Genomic DNA, 18,527 nt, shown 5'->3' with positions numbered 1-18,527 from the left:
ATTGACCTGAACAGTCAGTTCAATTGTAGAATCTCCAACGTGGAGCTCAAACTCACGACCCTGAGCAGAGTCTCGTGCTCTACCCACTGAGCTTAAAGACTACTCCGGGCATTTTCTCCTGGATTCGGATCTACTGCCTGAAGAGCAATTAAACTCTGATTGGCCTCACCCCATGGTTACTTAACAGAAGTTAGAAAGTGTGGCCTTAAAGTGACACACCGTTACCGCTGTAACAGAATACACTGCTATAATGAGACAGGATTAATAAACGATCTCCTCGTAAAGGGTCCTCTAGGAATGAGTGACTATAACATGGTTGAATTTCAAATTCAGTTGGAGGGTGAGAAAGTTGGATCTCAAACTAGTATCTTAATCTTAAATAAAGGAGACTACAAAGGTATGAGGGCAGAGTTGGATAACGTGGACTGGGAAAAAAGATTAAAGAATGGGACGGTTGATGAGCAGTGGCAGACATTTAAGGAGATATTTCATAACTCGCAATAAAAATATATCCCAATGAGAAGGAAAGATTGTAAGAGAAGGGATAACCATCCGTGGCTAGCTAAGGAAATAAGGGATGGTATCAAATTGAAAACAAGGGCATACAATGTGGCCAAGTCTAATGGGAGGCCAGAGGATTGGGAAACTTTTAAAAGCCAGCAAAGAACGACTAAAAAAATAATAAAGAGAAGGAAGATAGATTATGAATGTAAACTAGCACAAAATATAAAGACAGATAGTAAGATTTTCTACAGGTACATAAAAAGGAAAAGAGTGGCTAAAGTAAATATTGGTCCCCTGGTGGATGAAACTGGGGAATTCATACTGGGGAACAGTGAAATGGCAGAGACATTGAACAAATATTTTGTATCAGTCTTCACGGTAAGAGACATTAAAAACATCCCAATAATGGATAATCAAGGGGCTAGAGGGAGGGAGGAACATAATACATTCACTATCACTAAAAAAGTACTCAGTAAAATAATAGGACTAAAGGCAGACAAGTCCCCTGGACCTGACGGCTTACATCCTAGGGTCTTAAAAGAAGTGGCTGCAGAGATAGTGGATGCATTGGTTGTAATCTACCAAAATTCCCTGGATTCTGGGGAGGTCCCAGCAGATTGGAAAACCGCAAATGTAACGCCTCTATTTAAGAAAGGAGGGAGACAGAAAGCAGGAAACTATAGACCAGTTAGCCTAACATCTGTGGTTGGGAAAATGTTTTGAGTCCATTATTAAGGAAGCAGTAGCAGGACATTTGGAAAAGTATAATTCAATCAAGCAGAGTCAGCATGGTTTTATGAAAGGGAAATCATGTTTGACAAATTTGATGGAGTTCTTTGAGGATGTAATGAGCAGGGTGGATAAGGGGGAGCAAATGGATGCGGTATATTTGGAGTTCCAGAAGGCATTCGATAAAGTGTCACATAAAAGGTTACTGCACAAGATAAAAGTTCACGATAATATATTATATATGGGGGTAATATATTAGCATGGATAGAGGATTAGCTAACAAACAGAAAACAGAGAGTTGGGATAAATGGGTTATTTTCCGGTTGGCAAACAGTAACTAGTGGGGTGCCGCAGGGATCAGTGATGGGGACTCAACTATTTACAATCTGTATTAATGACTTGGATGAAGGGACTGAGTGTAATGTAGCCAAGTTTGCTGATGATACAAAGGTGGGCGGGAAAGCAAATTGTGAGGAGGACACAAAAAATCTGCAAAGGGATATAGACAGGCTAAGTTGTGGGCAAAAATTTGGCAGATGAAATATAATGTGGGAAAATGTGAGGTTATCCACTTTGGCAGAAAAAAATAGAAAAGCAAATTATAATTTAAATAGAGAAAAATTGCAAAGTGCTTCAGTACAGAGGGACCTGGGGGTCCTTGTGCATGAAACACAAAAAGTTAGTATGCAGGTACACAAGTAATCAGGAAGGCAAATGGAATTATTGCAAGGGGGATAGAGTATCAAAGCAGAGAAATCCTGCTACAACTGTACAGCTGGAGTACTGCGTACAGTTTTGGTCTCCGTATTTAAGGAGGGATATACTTGCATTGGAGGCTGTTCAGCGAAGGTTCACTAGGTTGATTCCGGAGATGAGGGGGTTGACTTATGAAGACAGTTTGGGCCTATACTCAGTGGAGTTCAGAATAATGAGAGGTGGTCTTATCGAAACATATAAGAAAATGAGGGGGCTTGACAAGGTGGATGCAGAGAGGATATTTCCACTCATAGGGGAAACTAAAACTAGTTTTAGAATAAGCCGCCCATTTAAAACTGGGATGAGGAGAAATTTCTTCTCTCAGAGAGTTGTAAATCTAGAAATTCTCTGCCCCAGAGAAGTATGGAGGCTGGGTCATTGAATATATTTAAGGCAGAGATAGACAGATTTTTGAGCGATAAGGAAATAAAGGGTTATAGGGAGTGGGCAGGGAAGTGGAGCTGAGTCCATGATCAGATCAGCCACGATCTTATTAAATGGCGGAGCAGGCTCGAGGGGCCGTATGTCCTACTCCTGCTCCTATTTCTTATGTTCTTATGTTATATTGTAATACATGTCAGCTGTGGCTCAGTGGGTAGCACACTTGCCTCTGAGTCAGAAGGTTGTGGGTTCAGGTCCCACTCCAGGGACTTGAGCACATAAATCTAGGCTGACACTCCCAGTGCAGTGCTGAGGGAGCGCTGCACTGTCAGAGGTGCTGTCTTTCGGATGAGATGTTAAACCGAGGCCCTGTCTACTCTCTCAGGTGGATGTAAAAGATCCCATGGCACTATTTCGAAGAGGCGCACGGGAGTTATCCCCAGTGTACTGGCCAATATTTATCCCTCAATCAATATAAGAAAGAACAGATTATCTGGTCATTATCACATTGCTGTTTGTGGGAGCTTGCTGTGCGCAAATTGGCTGCCATGTTTCCCACATTACAACAATGACTATACGCCAAATGTATTTCATTGGCTGTAAAGCACTTTGAGACGTCCGGTGGGGTCTATGTAAATGCAAGTCTTTCTGTTTTTCTTACGTGGTGGAAAGATTCTGTGCTCACGAACCGTGCATTGCCAAATCAGTAACCAGAGCTGCAGCTGCACATAAAAAGTGCGACGCACTCCGGGCACTCCGGGTAGCCCCTGTACAGGAACAGCCAGACCTCTGCGGGGCCTCTCTGCTCGTTGCCCAGGCTCGCCATACTCAGAGCTGTCAGTACCTGCAGACCTGCAACTCCACCTGAGCGTCCCACCAGATGTGTCACTGCCTTCCTCAACACAAGGGCGCAGGAACTCCGGTGCAGCGTTAAGAGGAATACGCTGCCAGTGTCCGGCTCTGGGTCCCATTCCAGAGATTACAATCAGCCAGTCAGTCAAGGCCCTGCTTATCCCGTCAATAAACAACAGGCTCGGCTGTTCTCTGGGGAATGGGAGAGTGGAGAGCATTTCCGATTGCTGCACAATTATGTACATTCTGAGATGCAGATCTTTTCAGACGTGACAATCAGCTGGTAGGGGGGGGGGGTCAGAGGGGCAGATGCTGTATTGTACACGCTACTTTTGACTCCTTTAAAATGTTCTCCTTAGCTTCCTTGTTTTTTTTGCTATCTTCGCTTCCCAACTGAAGCTTAACGCCGTGGAGTCTGGGCGACCGTGTGTTACCCTCACGCACACCCCCATGGCTGGCTGGCAATTTTGGCGGGGGTCAGGCGAATAAAAACATAGACATTTACAGCGCAGGAGGAGGCCATTTCGGCCCATCGTGTCCACGCCGGCCAACAAAGAGCCACACGGCCCTCGGTCAGCAGCCCTGAAGGTTAGATATAAACCCATGAACAATGGCGGAATGGCAAAGAGCACCAAGCCCAACCAGTCCGCCTCACACAACTGCAACGCCCCTTATACTGAAACATTCTACACTCCACCCCAACCGGAGTCATGTGACCTCCTGGGAGAGGCAAAAAACAGATAAAAACCCAGGCCAATTTAGGGAGAAAAAAATCTGGGAAAATTCCTCTCCGACCCATGCAGGCGATTGACACTAGTCCAGGAGATCACCCTGGCCATATTCTATTCCCTGCAGTACTTACCGTTATATCTGATCGAGGTAAGGTGACAACTGCCACTCCCCCACCACACCTCCTCCCCCCCCCCCACTCCCTTTGATGGTCTGATGCGGCCAAGGAATGTAGGAGCCCCCCGCCCCCCCCACCCAAATCCCAGCAGCAGGAAGCGAGTTGGAGCTGAACCTGTAACTAGAAGCTGACACTCCGCCAGATGTGCTGCTGCAACCTCTGGAAGCGATTCAAGCAACACCGATGTCTGCTCGAGGGGAAGCAGTTTGCATTCAGAGACACTTTCTCCCACACACCGCTTCACTGAAGACCAGACATTTGCTCGTCATTCATCACAGCCAAACACTGACCTGTTCCAAACTCGGGACATGAACTCTTCACTCCTCCACAGCACATGGGAGACTCCTGACTCATTCTAAGAATACCTCGAGACAATTCCTGTTCAGGCAATCCAATCCACGCCAATCGGTAGCTGAACTGATTCTGTTACTATTGCACTGGGCTTTTCACTTGCCTGTTGCCTCGTGCAGCTGTCTCTGCATTCAATAATCTGCATGCAATAAAAATGGTATCATGTATCTTGTTCCAAACCGGACGGGGAAATTCACCCCCCACCGCCCCCAACCCCCTGCAATGCGAGCCCAGACTCAACGCCTCTGTTATTTATCTGGGCATGTAGAGGTCGGACTACCTGTGAAATATTCACCCAGTAACGTCAGAGAGGCGGGGTGGGGGGGCATGAGTCAGTAGGTGAGGAGGACCAACTATCCATCATGGAAACAGAGAATCCTCACTCTTTCTCCCAGCATGGGACCTCAGTGACATCTGGTGGGACACAGATCACCCATGGGACCTCAGTAACACATCTGGTGGGACACAGATCACCCATGGGACCTCAGTAACATCTGGTGGGACACAGATCACCCATGGGACCTCAGTAACATCTGGTGGGACACAGATCACCCATGAGACCTCAGTAATACATCTGGTGGGACACAGATCACCCATGGGACCTCAGTAACACATCTGGTGGGACACAGATCACCCATGGGACCTCAGTAACACATCTGGTGGGACACAGATCACCCATGGGACCTCAGTAACACATCTGGTGGGACACAGATCACCCATGGGACCTCAGTAACACATCTGGTGGGACACAGATCACCCATGGGACCTCAGTAACACATCTGGTGGGACACAGATCACCCATGGGACCTCAGTAACACATCTGGTGGGACACAGATCACCCATGGGACCTCAGTAACACATCTGGTGGGACACAGATCACCCATGGGACCTCAGTAACACATCTGGTGGGACACAGATCACCCATGGGACCTCAGTAACACATCTGGTGGGACACAGATCACCCATGGGACCTCAGTAACACATCTGGTGGGACACAGATCACCCATGGGACCTCAGTAACACATCTGGTGGGACACAGATCACCCATGGGACCTCAGTAACACATCTGGTGGGACACAGATCACCCATGGGACCTCAGTAACACATCTGGTGCGACACAGATCACCCATGGGACCTCAGTAACACATCTGGTGGGACACAGATCACCCATGGGATCTCAGTAACACATCTGGTGGGACACAGATCACCCATGGGACCTTAGTAACACATCTGGTGGGACTCTAGAGGTGTGACGCATCATCAGAACAAATCTGTGATGAGAATCGCCCCTAAACTTTCAACCTCCTCTTTGACTGACGTTTATTACTGTTGCAGAAACCATAATGTTTTATTTCAGATTTCCAGTTTTCCTCATCTCTCCATAACCTTGGTGTCATTTTCATCAGAAAGCTCTCACGGGGTTCAACAGCTTCCTCTTCAGTGACCTGACACTCAGTGTTCCCATCAATCCAATGTCATAAATTTCACCCGCCTTAATTTAATTCTTCAGGAATTGTGGAATGTAATCTTCTTTACAAATAAACTCCTAGACTTGAACATCAGAATGGATGTAAAATAGTGACATGCAGGAATAATGCAGGCAGGATAGTTACCAGAGATTTTCAACAACCATCCTCAACTAGAACCAGAGGTTAAAATAATTCTTCACATCCCACGGCGTACTGGATATATGGTGAAAATCCCAGGAAAAGGGAATTAAAGTTGTCAATGAACCCCATCCAACAGGAGATGGAAGCATGTAGGTAGCAATGGGCTGCATGGGGGTCTGTAAGGATCCGGACGGCAAAATGATCACAGTTGTTGAGACTATGACAATGTCAAATAGACAAAAAGACTTACATTTATATAGCGCCTTTCACAACCACTGGATGTCTCAAAGCGCTTTATAGCCAATGAAGTACCTTTGGAGCACAGTCACTGTTTTAATTTTGGGAAACACAGCAGCCAATTTGCGCACAGCAGGCTCCCACAAACAGCAATGTGTTAATGACCAGATTATCTGTTATTGTTATGTTGATTGAGGGATAAATATTGGCCAGGACACCCGGGATAACTCCACTGCTCTTCTTCAAAATAGTGCCGTGGGATCTTTTACATCCACCTGAGAGCAGACAGGGCCTCCAACATCCCAGCCAAAGGACAGCATCTCTGACTATACAGCACGCCCTCAGTACTGCACTAGAGTGTCAGCCGAGAATTTTTAATGCATTCAAGTACCTGGAGTAGGATGTGAACCCACAACTTTCTGACTCAGAGGCGAAAGTGCTGCCCACTGAGCCACGGCTGGCACAAAGGACAGCCTGTTAAATATAAATAATGTAGGTGGAAAGAAAGGGAAGATTTCAGGAGTTTGGTTTGATCATTTTGCAGAACCCTGTTCACAAGAGATTGTGTTGCACGCTTTACACAGAAAGCCTTTCTTACTCAGGTGTCGGTGTTGAAACCATCAAAATGCCAGCTGGCAACGGGTCTGCTCCCATCACAATTGTACAAGAGAAATGTTCTGGTGACAATGTCAGAAGACTGTCCTGTCTCCGTCTCTTGAAATGATGGCCTAAAGTGGTCTCCTTTCGGGGGCCGTGACCAGTGACAGAGGGAGCAGGGACGCGTGGAGAGGTTATCAATCTGCAACCTTCTCCAATATCAGCCCCAACTCACAGAGAACTGGAGGAAGTGGGAGTCAGTCAGTGAGCTCCGGGTGATATTGAAAAGATTCATTTACCTGGGGAGACATAGACATAGAGACATAGAAAATAGGTGCAGGAGTAGGCCATTCGGCCCTTCTAGCCTGCACCGCCATTCAATGAGTTCATGGCTGAACATGCAACTTCAGTACCCCATTCCTGCTTTCTCGCCATACCCCTTGATCCCCCTCGTAGTAAGGACTCCATCTAACTCCTTTTTGAATATATTTAATGAATATATTCAAAGGAAGCGGCAGCATTTGTTTGCTAGAAATAAAAGAAAATGAAATAGGAATCACAGCCGACTCAAAACCAGGCTTCCACCTGGCAGTGCGGCTGAAACAGGGAGATCGGAGAGAGGCGAACCGTGACTCAGATACTGGCCGAGCACCTGGTCCATACCCCCCCTTCCACACACACCCAAACCCCCCCCCCACACCATCTAACCCCCACCGACCCCACAACCCCCACAACCACATCTTACACCAATTCCCCCACACACCCCAACTCCCCCCACACACCCCCAACTCCCCCTCACACCCCCCGACTCCAACTCCCCCTCAACACCACCTCACACCCCCCAACACCAACTCCCCCTCAACACCACCTCACACCCTCCAACACCAACTCCCCCCCAACTCCCCCTCACACCCCCCGACACCAACTCCCCCCCCCCACACCCCCCAACTCCCCCCCCCAAACCCCCCCAACTCCCCCTCACACCCCCTGACACCAACTCCCCCCCACACCCCCTCAATACCACCTCATACCCCCCAACACCAACTGCCTCCCCCGCACCCCCCCAACACCAACTCCCCCCCCCCCGACACCCCCCCAACACCAACTCCCCCCCCCACACACCCCCAACACCAACTCCCCCCCCACACCCCCCAACACCAACTGCCTCCCCCACACACCCCCAACACCAACTCCCCCCCCACACCCCCCAACACCAACTCCCCCCCCCCGACACCCCCCCAACACCAACTCCCCCCCCACACACCCCCAACACCAACTCCCCCCCCACACCCCCCAACACCAACTCCCCCCCCACACCCCCCAACACCAACTCCCCCCCACACCCCCCAACACCAACTCCCCCCCCACACCCCCCAACACCAACTTCCCCTCCCACACACCCCAACTCCCCCCCACACCCCCGACACCAACTCCCCCCCACACCCCCCAACACCAACTCCCCCCCCACACCCCCCAACACCAACTTCCCCTCCCACACACCCCAACTCCCCCCCACACCCCCGACACCAACTCCCCCCCACACCCCCCAACACCAACTCCCCCCCCACACACCCCAACTCCCCCCCACATCCCCCCCCACACCAACTCTCACCCCCACACACCCCCCCAACACCACTCCCCCACCACATACCCAACCCCCCATCTCCACATACACCCACACCCATCCCCTCCCCCCCACACAAACCCCGTCTCCCCTCACACCCAAACCCCCCACACCAATCCCCCCCACCCCTCCCCACACCCACAAACCTCGAGACACCCAGGTGGGACAGTAAGCTGTGAGGAGGACGCAAAATGGCTGCACAGCGATATAGACCAGTTAAGTGATTCGGCAAGATTGTGGCAGAGGGTATATAATCTGCAGAAGCGTGAAGTTATCTACTTTGGTCGGAAGAATGGAAAAGCAGAATATTTTTTAAAAGGTGAGAGATTGGGAAATGTTGGTGTTCAGAGGACCCTGGGTGTCCTTGTGCACCAATCACTGAAAGTTAACATGCAGGTACAGCAAGCAATTCGAACTGGTGCACTAGATCGATTCCTGAGATGAGAAGGTTGTCATATGAGGAGAGATTTGGTAAATTGGGCCAATAATCTCTGGAGTTTGGAGGAGGGGTGATCTTATTCAAACATATTGGGTTGTTAAAGGGGTTGACAGGGTAGATGTTGGGAGGATGTTTCCCCTGGCCAGAATGAGGGATTATAGTCTCAGGATAAGGGGTCGGCCATTTAGGACTGAGATGCAGAGACATTTTTTCACTCAGAGAGTGGTGAATCTTTGGAATTCTCTTCCCTAGAGGGCTGTGGCGGCTCAGTCATTGAGTATATTTGAGACAGAGATCGATAGATTTTTGGATACTAAGGAAATCACGGGATATGGAGATCGGGCGGGAAAGTGGAGTTGAGGTCAAAGATCAGCCATGATCTTATTGAATGGTGGAGCAGGCTCGAGGGGCCGAATGGCCTACTTCAGCTCATAATTCTTATTTTCGTATAACACGTTACTCTACAAACATATCTAAACACTCTGTAACCAATGCTCCCTGTAATTTTTTGGGGGGGGGTGCGCGGTCCCTTTAAAGGGCTGCGCAGTCCATTCAAATTTCCGCGGAAGCGTGTTTTTTTCCAAGTTAAAAGACCGGTCTGCGCGGGACCTCCAGAATGCAGCGCGGCCATGCAGCTTAACGGGAACATTGCCTGTAACACATTACACCACAAACACCCCACACCTCAATACCCATTGCACTGCAAACACACATTATGTTCCAAGATTTTTTCCTTCACTGAAAATAATACTTGTCCTGTCAACTGCCTTGACCATTACCGCCCGAACAAAGCATGCCCGTCAGCCTGAGGGTATTTTCAGGTATTTATCCCTGTCCCATTTGCGTGTCAAAATCGTACCTATTTGCTCCACACTGCTAAAACAGCACTGAAAGTGCTGCTGCTTTCTGTCGGTGCTGGGGCCGTATGTTATTGAAACGCTCACCAGCCCAGCGTTTTATGAATGTGATGGAATGTTTCCAAAAAAAACTTTTGGTAAAGTTTCCATTCAAGATTTAAACGTTCTGTGCCGGTTGAAAGAATGAGCGAGCGGTAGAGAAGTCGCGTTACCTTTTTGCTTGTTCATTGTGGGATGGTTGCATCTAAAAGCAGCGGCTGCCTTCTGCACGTCCCATCGCTGCCTGTTGCTAGATCCTTTGTCTTACAGCGGAGTGTGTCTGCAAACTGTTACTGTACTCAGCACAACCCAAACTGGACATCACATCAACAACGCTGATTCCAGAGCAGGAAACGGGCAGCCGGAGTTTTACAACTCCCAAACACAGCACCATCTGCTGCCCTGGGAGGCTTGAACAAACTAGGGAGAAGATCTGTGGAGAGGGGTTGGGGTGGGAGATTGTACTGTAAAAGGACAGTGAAACCAAATAGTGACGGACGAGCGAAGATAATCAGTCCCAACACCTTGCTTCTACATATCATCGAAGATTTATTTGCACCTGAGGTCTGTCTCTCTCCTTCCTCCATTCATATTTACAGAAATGTTTAATGATCATAAACAGGGTAAACCACATCAAATATTCTTCATGATAAACCAGAACCAACTCACTTTCCCCAAACAACTGGCAACGGTAATGTAAAATTGGATTTAATGCGGGAAAATAAAACGCAGAACCTTTACTAAATCTCAGTTGTGGCTCAGTGAGCAGCACTTTGGCCTCTGAGTCAGAAGGTTGTGGGTTCAAATCCCACTCCAGGGACTCGAGCACAAAAATCTAGGCTGGCACTCCCAGTGGAGTGCTGCACTGTCGGAGGTGCTGTCTTTTGGATGAGATGTTAAACCGAGGCCCGGTCTGCTCTCTCAGGTGGATGTAAATAATCCCATGGCACTATTTCGAAAAAAAGCAGGGGAGTTATCCCTGGCGTCCTGGCAATATTTAACCCTCAATCAACATAACAAACACAGATTATCTGGTTGTTATCACATTGTTGTTTGTGGGAGCTTGCTGTGCGCAAATTGGCCGCTGCGTTTCCCACATTACAACAGCGACTGTACTTCATTGGCTGTAAAGCGCTTTGGAACGTACAGTGGTTGTGAAAGGCACTATGTAAATGCAAGTCTAATCTTTTTAAATCATAAAATGCAACATCCCCAACGATACCTGGGAATCCCTGGCCAAAGACCACCCTAACCGGAGGAAGTGCATCCGAGAGGGCACTGAGCACCTCGAGTCTCATCGGCAAGCGCAGGCAGCGGAAAGAGCGTGCGGCAAACCAGGCTCCCCACCCACCCCTTCCCTCAACCACTGTCTGTCCCACCTGAGACAGGGACTGTAATTCCCGTATTGGGCTGTTCAGTCACCTAAGGACTCATTTTTAGAGTGGAAGCAAGTCGATTTCAAGGGACTGCCTATGATGAGGGACTTCAGGGAGCAGACAAGTGTGATTCTGTAAATGTTCATTCAATGGGACATATCTAGGATTGGGAATCAGCAAACTCTATCAGGATTTACCGAGGAGCCCTGCCCAGGATAGAGAGGCGTTCTGTCACACTCAGATGTGCTACAAACATAATGAATTGAGCTGACTACACGGATTCCGCGGGGCTGATTCTGGAGAATCTGTTTGCACAGTATCTTGTGAGGACAGAATTACTGCCCTCCCTCCCTGCGTATGTAACTGTGGTAAACACGCGTCATCTTCTGGGAGATCGAACATCTTGTTCCACCCTTGCAGCACATGTAGATAACGGGGCACCAGAGTGAGTTGAATACAATCACATCGCTGCACGGGTCACAGAGCCTGTGCAACCAAACGGCCCTTCAGACAACCTAATGCGCTTGTAAATCCATCTCAATAGCATTGGATAAAATAAACACAAAGCATAGGAGCAGAAGGAGGCCATTCAGCCCCTTGAGCCTATTAGATCACTGCTGATCTGTGTCTTAACTCTATTTACCCACCTTTGCTCCATAGTCCTTGATATCCATACCCAACAAAAATTTATCAATCTCAGGCTTGAAAGCTCCAATTGACCCCCGGCCTCAGCAGCTTTTTGGGGAGAGAGTTCCAGATTCCCACCCTTTGTATGAAGAAATGCTTCCTGACATCACTCCTGAACGGCCTGGCTCTAATTTTCCAATTGGTCCCCTTTTCCGAGATTCTACCATCAAAGGACATAGTTTCTCTCTCTATCTACCCTATTGAATCTTTTTATCACTTTAAATATCTCGATTAATCACTCGTCACCTTCTAAACTGGTGAGTGGTTAGTGTAGTGCAGCTCCACTGGGCGGGCCACATTGTCCACATGTCAGACACGAGACTCCAAAAGCAAGCGCTCTACTCGGCAAACGAGCCAAAGGTGGGCAGAGGAAACGTTACAAGAACACCCTCAAAGCCTCCCTGATAAAGTGCAACATCCCCACCGACACCTGGGAGTCCCGGGCCAAAGTCCGCCCTAAGTGGAGGAAGTGCATCCGGGAGGGCACTGAGCACCTCGAGTCTCATCACCGAAATCAAGCGCAGGCAGCGGAAAGAACATGAAGCAAACCTGTCCCACCCTCCCTTACCCTCAACAACTGTCTGTCCCACCTGTGACAGGGACTGTGGCTCTCGTATTGGACTGTTCAGCCACCTAAGGACTCATTCTAAGAGTGGAAGCAAGTCTTCCTCGATTCCGAGGGACTGCCTATGATGACGATGACAGTGTCACATAGAGTTAGGATACATGATTCTCTTCCCTCTTCCCTTTTCCCCAGGATATGTGTACTCTTCCCACAGTCCCACAAGCATTAGCGTTCCACAGGACTTCATCAATTAGCCATGCTTCGTGCGTGAGCCCAGACCGCGAGGCCGTGCTAGCAGACTGTTCAACCATAGTGGGCTTCACAGATGAGCTGATTGCAGCGAGTTACGGGGCTCCACTAGATGACCACACTCATGGAGATCAAGATTACCTGGGCCATTCCAACCTATTACCCAGGGACCAGCACATCTGCACCTAATCCGTCAGCCAGGGAACGATGTGCGAATGTGACTGGAAGGAGAGCGAGAGAGCTGGAGAAAATCATTTGATAAAACGAAGCAAGGGAGGGAATAAGCAGTTTATGGAACAAGCAGATGGTATGATTGTGATCAACTGGCTGAAACGAGGAACATGGGCTAGTTATTGATCCTCAATTCTTATTCGAGCAGGACAGAACAGATCGGGAATTGTGCTATTGGTTGCCGCAATATACCTGCTCACTGTACACTGATTGTTTACACAAGTTTAAACCTAGCAGGACATCTGACACCAGACTCCCCCTTTAAGTGCTGTATCTAATTATGGAAACTGCAAAGAAGACATCTGTATTATATTCTGAAGAGTACGAATGTTCACTAGACTGGTTCCTGGGATGGGGGGATTGCCTTATGAGGAGTGATTGAGTAGACGGCCTGTATTCCCTCGAGTTCAGAAGAATGAGAGGTGATCTCATTGAAACATATAAAATTCTTAAGGGGCTTGACAGGGTTAAGATGTTCCCCTGGTTGGAGAATCTAGAACATGGGGTCACAGTCTCAAAATAAGGGGTTGACCATGTAAGGCAGAGATGAGGATAAATTTTGGGGAACAAAATGGAATTAAGGGATATAGGGATAGTGCAGGAAGGTGGAGTTGAGGTAGAAAATCAGCCAACTAATCCCACTGCCCTGCTCCCTCCCCATAGCCCTGTATCAATCCCAAACTAATCCCACTGCCCCGCTCTCTCCCCATAGCCCTGTATCAATCCCAAACAAATCCCACTCCCCCGCTCTCTTCCCAAAGCTCTGTATCAATCCCAAACGAATCCCATTGCCCCGCTCTCTCCCCATAGCCCTGTATCAATCCCAAACTAATCCCACTGCCCCGCTCTCTCCCCATAGCCCTGTATCAATCCCAAACAAATCCCACTCCCCCGCTCTCTTCCCAAAGCTCTGTATCAATCCCAAACTAATCCCATTGCCCCGCTCTCTTCCCATAGTCCTGTATAAATCCCAAACTAATCCCATTGCCTCACTCTCTTCCCATAGCCCTGTATCAATCCCCAAACTAATCCCACTGCCCCGCTCTCTCCCCATAGCCCTGTATCAATCCCAAACAAATCCCACTCCCCCGCTCTCTTCCCAAAGCTCTGTATCAATCCCAAACGAATCCCATTGCCCCGCTCTCTTCCCAAAGCTCTGTATCAATCCCAAACTAATCCCATTGCCCCGCTCTCTTCCCATAGCCCTGTATAAATCCCCAAACTAATCCCACAGCCCTGTATCAATCCCAAACTAATCCCACTGCCCTGCTCTCTTCCCAAAGCTTTGTATCAATCCCAAACTAATCCCACTGCCCTGCTGTCTTCCCATAGTCCTGAATCAATCCCAAACTATTCCCACTGCCCCACTCTCTCCCCATAGCCCTGTATCAATCCCAAACTAATCCCACTGCCCCATGCTCTCCCCATAGTCCTGTATCAATCCCAAACTATTCCCACAGCCCCACTCTCTCTCCATAGCCCTGTATCAATCCCAAACTAATCCCACTGCCCCGCGCTCTCCCCATAGTATTGTATCAATCCCCAAACTAATCCCACTGCCCCACTCTCTTCCCAAAGCTCTGTATCAATCCCAAACTAATCCCACTGCCCCACTCTCTCCCCATAGCCCTGTATCAATCCCAAACTAATCCCACTGCCCCGCTCTCTCCCCATAGCCATGTATCAATCCCAAAGTAATCCCACTGCCCCACTCTTCCCAAAGCTCTGTATCAATCCCAAACTAATCCCACTGCCCCACTCTCTTCCCAAAGCTCTGTATCAATCCTAAACTAATCCCACTGCCCCACTCTCTCCCCATAGCCCTGTATCAATCCCAAACTAATCCTACTGCCCTGCTCTCTCCCCATAGCCATGTATCAATCCCAAACTAATCCCATTGCCCCGCTCTCTCCCCATAGCCATGTATCAATCCCAAACTAATCCGACTGCCCCGCTCTCTCCCCATAGTCCTGTATCAATCCCAAACTAATCCTACTGCCCTGCTCTCTCCCCATAGCCATGTATCAATCCCAAACTAATCCTACTGCCCCGCTCTCTTCCCATAGCCATGTATCAATCCCAAACTAATCCCACTGCCCTGCTCTCTCCCCATAGCCATGTATCAATCCCAAACTAATCCCACTGCCCTGCTCTCTCCCCATAGCCATGTATCAATCCCAAAGTAATCCCACTGCCCCGCCCTCTCCCCATAGCCCTGTATCAATCCAAAACTAATCCCACTGCCCCGCTCTCTCCCCATAGTCCTGTATCAATCCCAAAGTAATCCCACTGCCCCGCCTTCTCCCCATAGCCCTGTATCAATCCAAAACTAATCCCACTGCCCCGCTCTCTCCCCATAGTCCTGTATCAATCCCAAACTAATCCCACTGCCCCGTTCTCTCCCACCACTTCCCCACCTCCCCACCCGGGAGCTCTGTTCTGAGCCAGGTTCTCTCTCCATGCAGTGAGGAGTGAGGACGCCAGCTTTGCTTTGCATGTCTCCGACGGGAAGGTTTACAAGTAGCATTACCGAGGCCTGGGAGTGAGGCAGCTCTCTGTGTGAGCGCCAATAGTGAGGTGAGGGACAGAGAACAAAGGCAGCTTTTAATCGCTCCTTTTGAAGTCGCAGAAAATCAAGAATTAACCTTTTGCGGTCTGTGAAAGGCTTCATTTACTAAATACTCGTTAAATGCTCAAAACACTAAATCCAATGATGTTGAGATGAAACATTTCACACAAAACCTCAACACCAGACTTCACCACAGTCAAGGTTCTTAGACAACGTCACCTGATCACTTGACCAGGCTCGAATCAATACATTAGTTGACTCACAGCTCTCAGAATTTACCATTGCAGCGTCATCAAATTTTGGCGTGCTGCAGCTCTGAATCGCAGTGTGAAACAGCTCCAGTTACTGTTCAAGGCTGACAGACTATCAAGCTCAGATTGGTTGTCACAAAAACAACCTCCCCCTCCCTCCGCTGCCTCCGTGTTTGCTGACCTACATTGGCTCGATTTTTAAATTCTCATCCTTGTTTTCAAATCCCTCCATGGCCTCGCTCCTCCCTATCTCTGTGACCTCCTCCAGCCCTACAACCCTCCGAGATATCCGCACTCCTCCAATTCTGGCCTCTTGCGCATCCCTGATTTTAATCGCTCCACCATTGGTGGCCGTGCCTGCAGCTGCCAAGGCCCGAAGCTCTGGAATTCCCTCCCTAAACCTCTGTCTACATTCTTTCCTCCTTTAAGACGCCCCTTAAAACCCACCTCTTTGACACTGAGACACATAAGTAGGTATTAGTGAGTCACTTGTCCTTAATACCTCCTTATATGGCTCGGTGTCAATTTGTGTTTGATTACACTCCCATGAAGCACCTTGGGACATTTTACTATGTTAAAGGCGCTATATAAATGCATTGTTGTTGAGAGAGAATTATATCCTGTCCCTCCCCATAAACAGTTTGTACAAAGTACTCTTCCCATGAAAGGCATTAAATCGTGCTTCCCTTCCCTGTGGCCCAAATAGACTGAAGATTACATCCATTAATAATTCAAACACATTGGGCAACACAGAAGCACTGATACCTCAAAACAAATCCAAACAGTGGGTTATCTTTTCAAATTCAGGAAGAACAATAATTGCCAAAGGAGATATTAGGACAAAGGTCTCGCCCTCGAACCCTGCCCCCCCCTCTTCACCCCGCACACCCCTCGCTCTGTTACTCTGTCCCCCCTCGCCCTGTAACCCGCCCCCCTTGCCCTGTAACCCTGCCCCCATCTCCCTGTACTCCTGCCCCCCTCGCACTGTAACCCTGCCCCCCCCTCGCTCTGCCCCCCTCGCCCTGTAACCTTACCCCCTCCTCACTCTGCCCCCTTCACCCTGTAACCCTGCCCCCTCGCCCTTTAACCCTGCCCCCCCCTCGCCGTAAACACTGACCCCTCACCCAGTAACACTGCCCCGCTCTCGGCCTGTAACCCTTCACCCACTCTCCGACTTGCTATCACCAGTGATTCAAGTTCTTTTACTTTGTTAATCTTCAGCGTTTTAAGATTTACAAGAACAAATCGGCCAAACCCTGAAGAAATATAATAAAAAATAAATCTAAATATAAACTCAAAGTGCTGTAAATTCACAGTAGAGAGTGAGAGAAAGTGAGAGAGCAAGAGGGAGCAAGAGAGATTGAGCGTGGGAGAGAGCGAGAGACAGAGAGAGAGGCGGAGAGAGAGAGCGAGACAAAGAGAGGTACAGAAAGACAGTGTGTGGGAGAAGTGAGATGGAGTGAGAGAGAGAACAAGAGGGAACGAGAGAGAGAGCAAGGGAGAAAGAGAGAGGGAGACAGAGAGAGGCAGGGAAATAGAGAGACAGAGAGAGGGACAGAGAGAAAGAGAGAGAGCAAGGGAAAGAGAGAAAGAAGGTGCTTTTGCTGGAGAGCCATCATCAGACCCCCACTCCAAACTTTTACTTTACTCTTTTTAGATGCAGTCTAAACTGCTGATGGTTTCCAACACTTTCTAATGCTGTTTGAGAGTTTCAGCTCGGTAAAAATTAATACCACATGTGTAACAAGGACAGAGGTTCTATTGAGAAGGCCACTGAAATCCTGGAATACAGGTTTATTCGATTACTGCCCAACTTTGCACTATTACCACAGTAACCCCTGGGTACTGAGACTATGCTGCTCCTCACAAGAGAACTGCACAAGTCCCTTGAGGTGCCTTTAGTTCAATCCACACCCCACTCATCACAAACTACAGCTGATGCCCAGGTGAACTGCAATGCCCATGTGAGCTGCGGTGCCCCAGGTGAACTGCGATGCCCCAGGTGAGTTGCAATACCCCAGGTGAGCTAGGATACCCCAGGTAAGCTAGGATACCCCAGGTGAGCTGCGATACCCAGATTAATGATTTGGATGAAGGAATTGAGTGTAATATCTCCAAGTTTGCAGATGACACTAAACTGGGTGGCAGTGTGAGCCATGAGGAGGACGCTAAGAGTCTGCAGGGTGACTTGGACAGGTTAGGTGAGTGGGAAAATGCATGGCAGATGCAGTATAATGTGGATAAATGTGAGGTTATCCAATTTGGGGGCAAAAACATAAAGGCAGAATATTATCTGAATGGCGGCAGATTAGGAAAAGGGGAGGCGCAACGAGACCTGGGTGTCATGGTTTATCGTCATTGCAGGTACAGCAGGCGGTAAAGAAGGCAAATGGTATGATGGCCTTCATAGCTAGGGGATTTGAGTATAGGAGCAGGGAGGTCTTACTACAGTTATACAGGGCCTTGGTGAGACCTCACCTGGAATATTGTGTTCAGTTTTGGTCTCCTAATCTGAGGAAGGACGTTCTTGCTATTGAGGGAGTGCAGCAAAGGTTCACCAGACTGATTCTAGGGATGGCTGGACTGACATATGAGGAGAGACTGGATCAACTGGGTCTTTATACACTGGAGTTTAGAAGGATGAGAGGGAATCTCATAGAAATGTATAAGATTCTGATGGGACTGGACAGGTTAGATGCAGGAAGAATGTTCCCGA

At 48.6% G+C, this 18,527-nt stretch overlaps 1 protein-coding gene across 7 annotated transcripts in view; it reads right to left on the bottom strand.

Moving 5' to 3' along the window:
* The window catches only part of LOC139235084 (actin filament-associated protein 1-like 2), a 109,883-nt gene extending 98,818 nt beyond the window's left edge, over positions 1–11,065 (bottom strand). The window contains exons 1-2 of one of the 7 annotated variants that reach the window (XM_070866232.1): positions 10,057–11,065; positions 4,420–4,619 (exon numbers count right to left, since the gene is read on the bottom strand). In XM_070866232.1, coding sequence (XP_070722333.1) covers positions 4,420–4,483 — 64 coding nt within the window. In that variant the 5' untranslated portion in view covers positions 4,484–4,619; positions 10,057–11,065. The remainder of the gene's footprint in view (positions 1–4,419; positions 4,620–10,056) is intronic. The other 6 variants (XM_070866229.1, XM_070866225.1, XM_070866230.1 and 3 more) reach the window with 6 other exon arrangements.
* Between the last annotated feature and the right edge of the window lie 7,462 nt (positions 11,066–18,527).

The sequence above is a fragment of the Pristiophorus japonicus genome, chromosome 22 (genome assembly GCF_044704955.1).
Source record: "Pristiophorus japonicus isolate sPriJap1 chromosome 22, sPriJap1.hap1, whole genome shotgun sequence".
In the NCBI taxonomy this organism is placed as follows: Eukaryota; Metazoa; Chordata; class Chondrichthyes; family Pristiophoridae; genus Pristiophorus; species Pristiophorus japonicus.
This window is presented reverse-complemented; position numbering and strand designations above follow the sequence as displayed.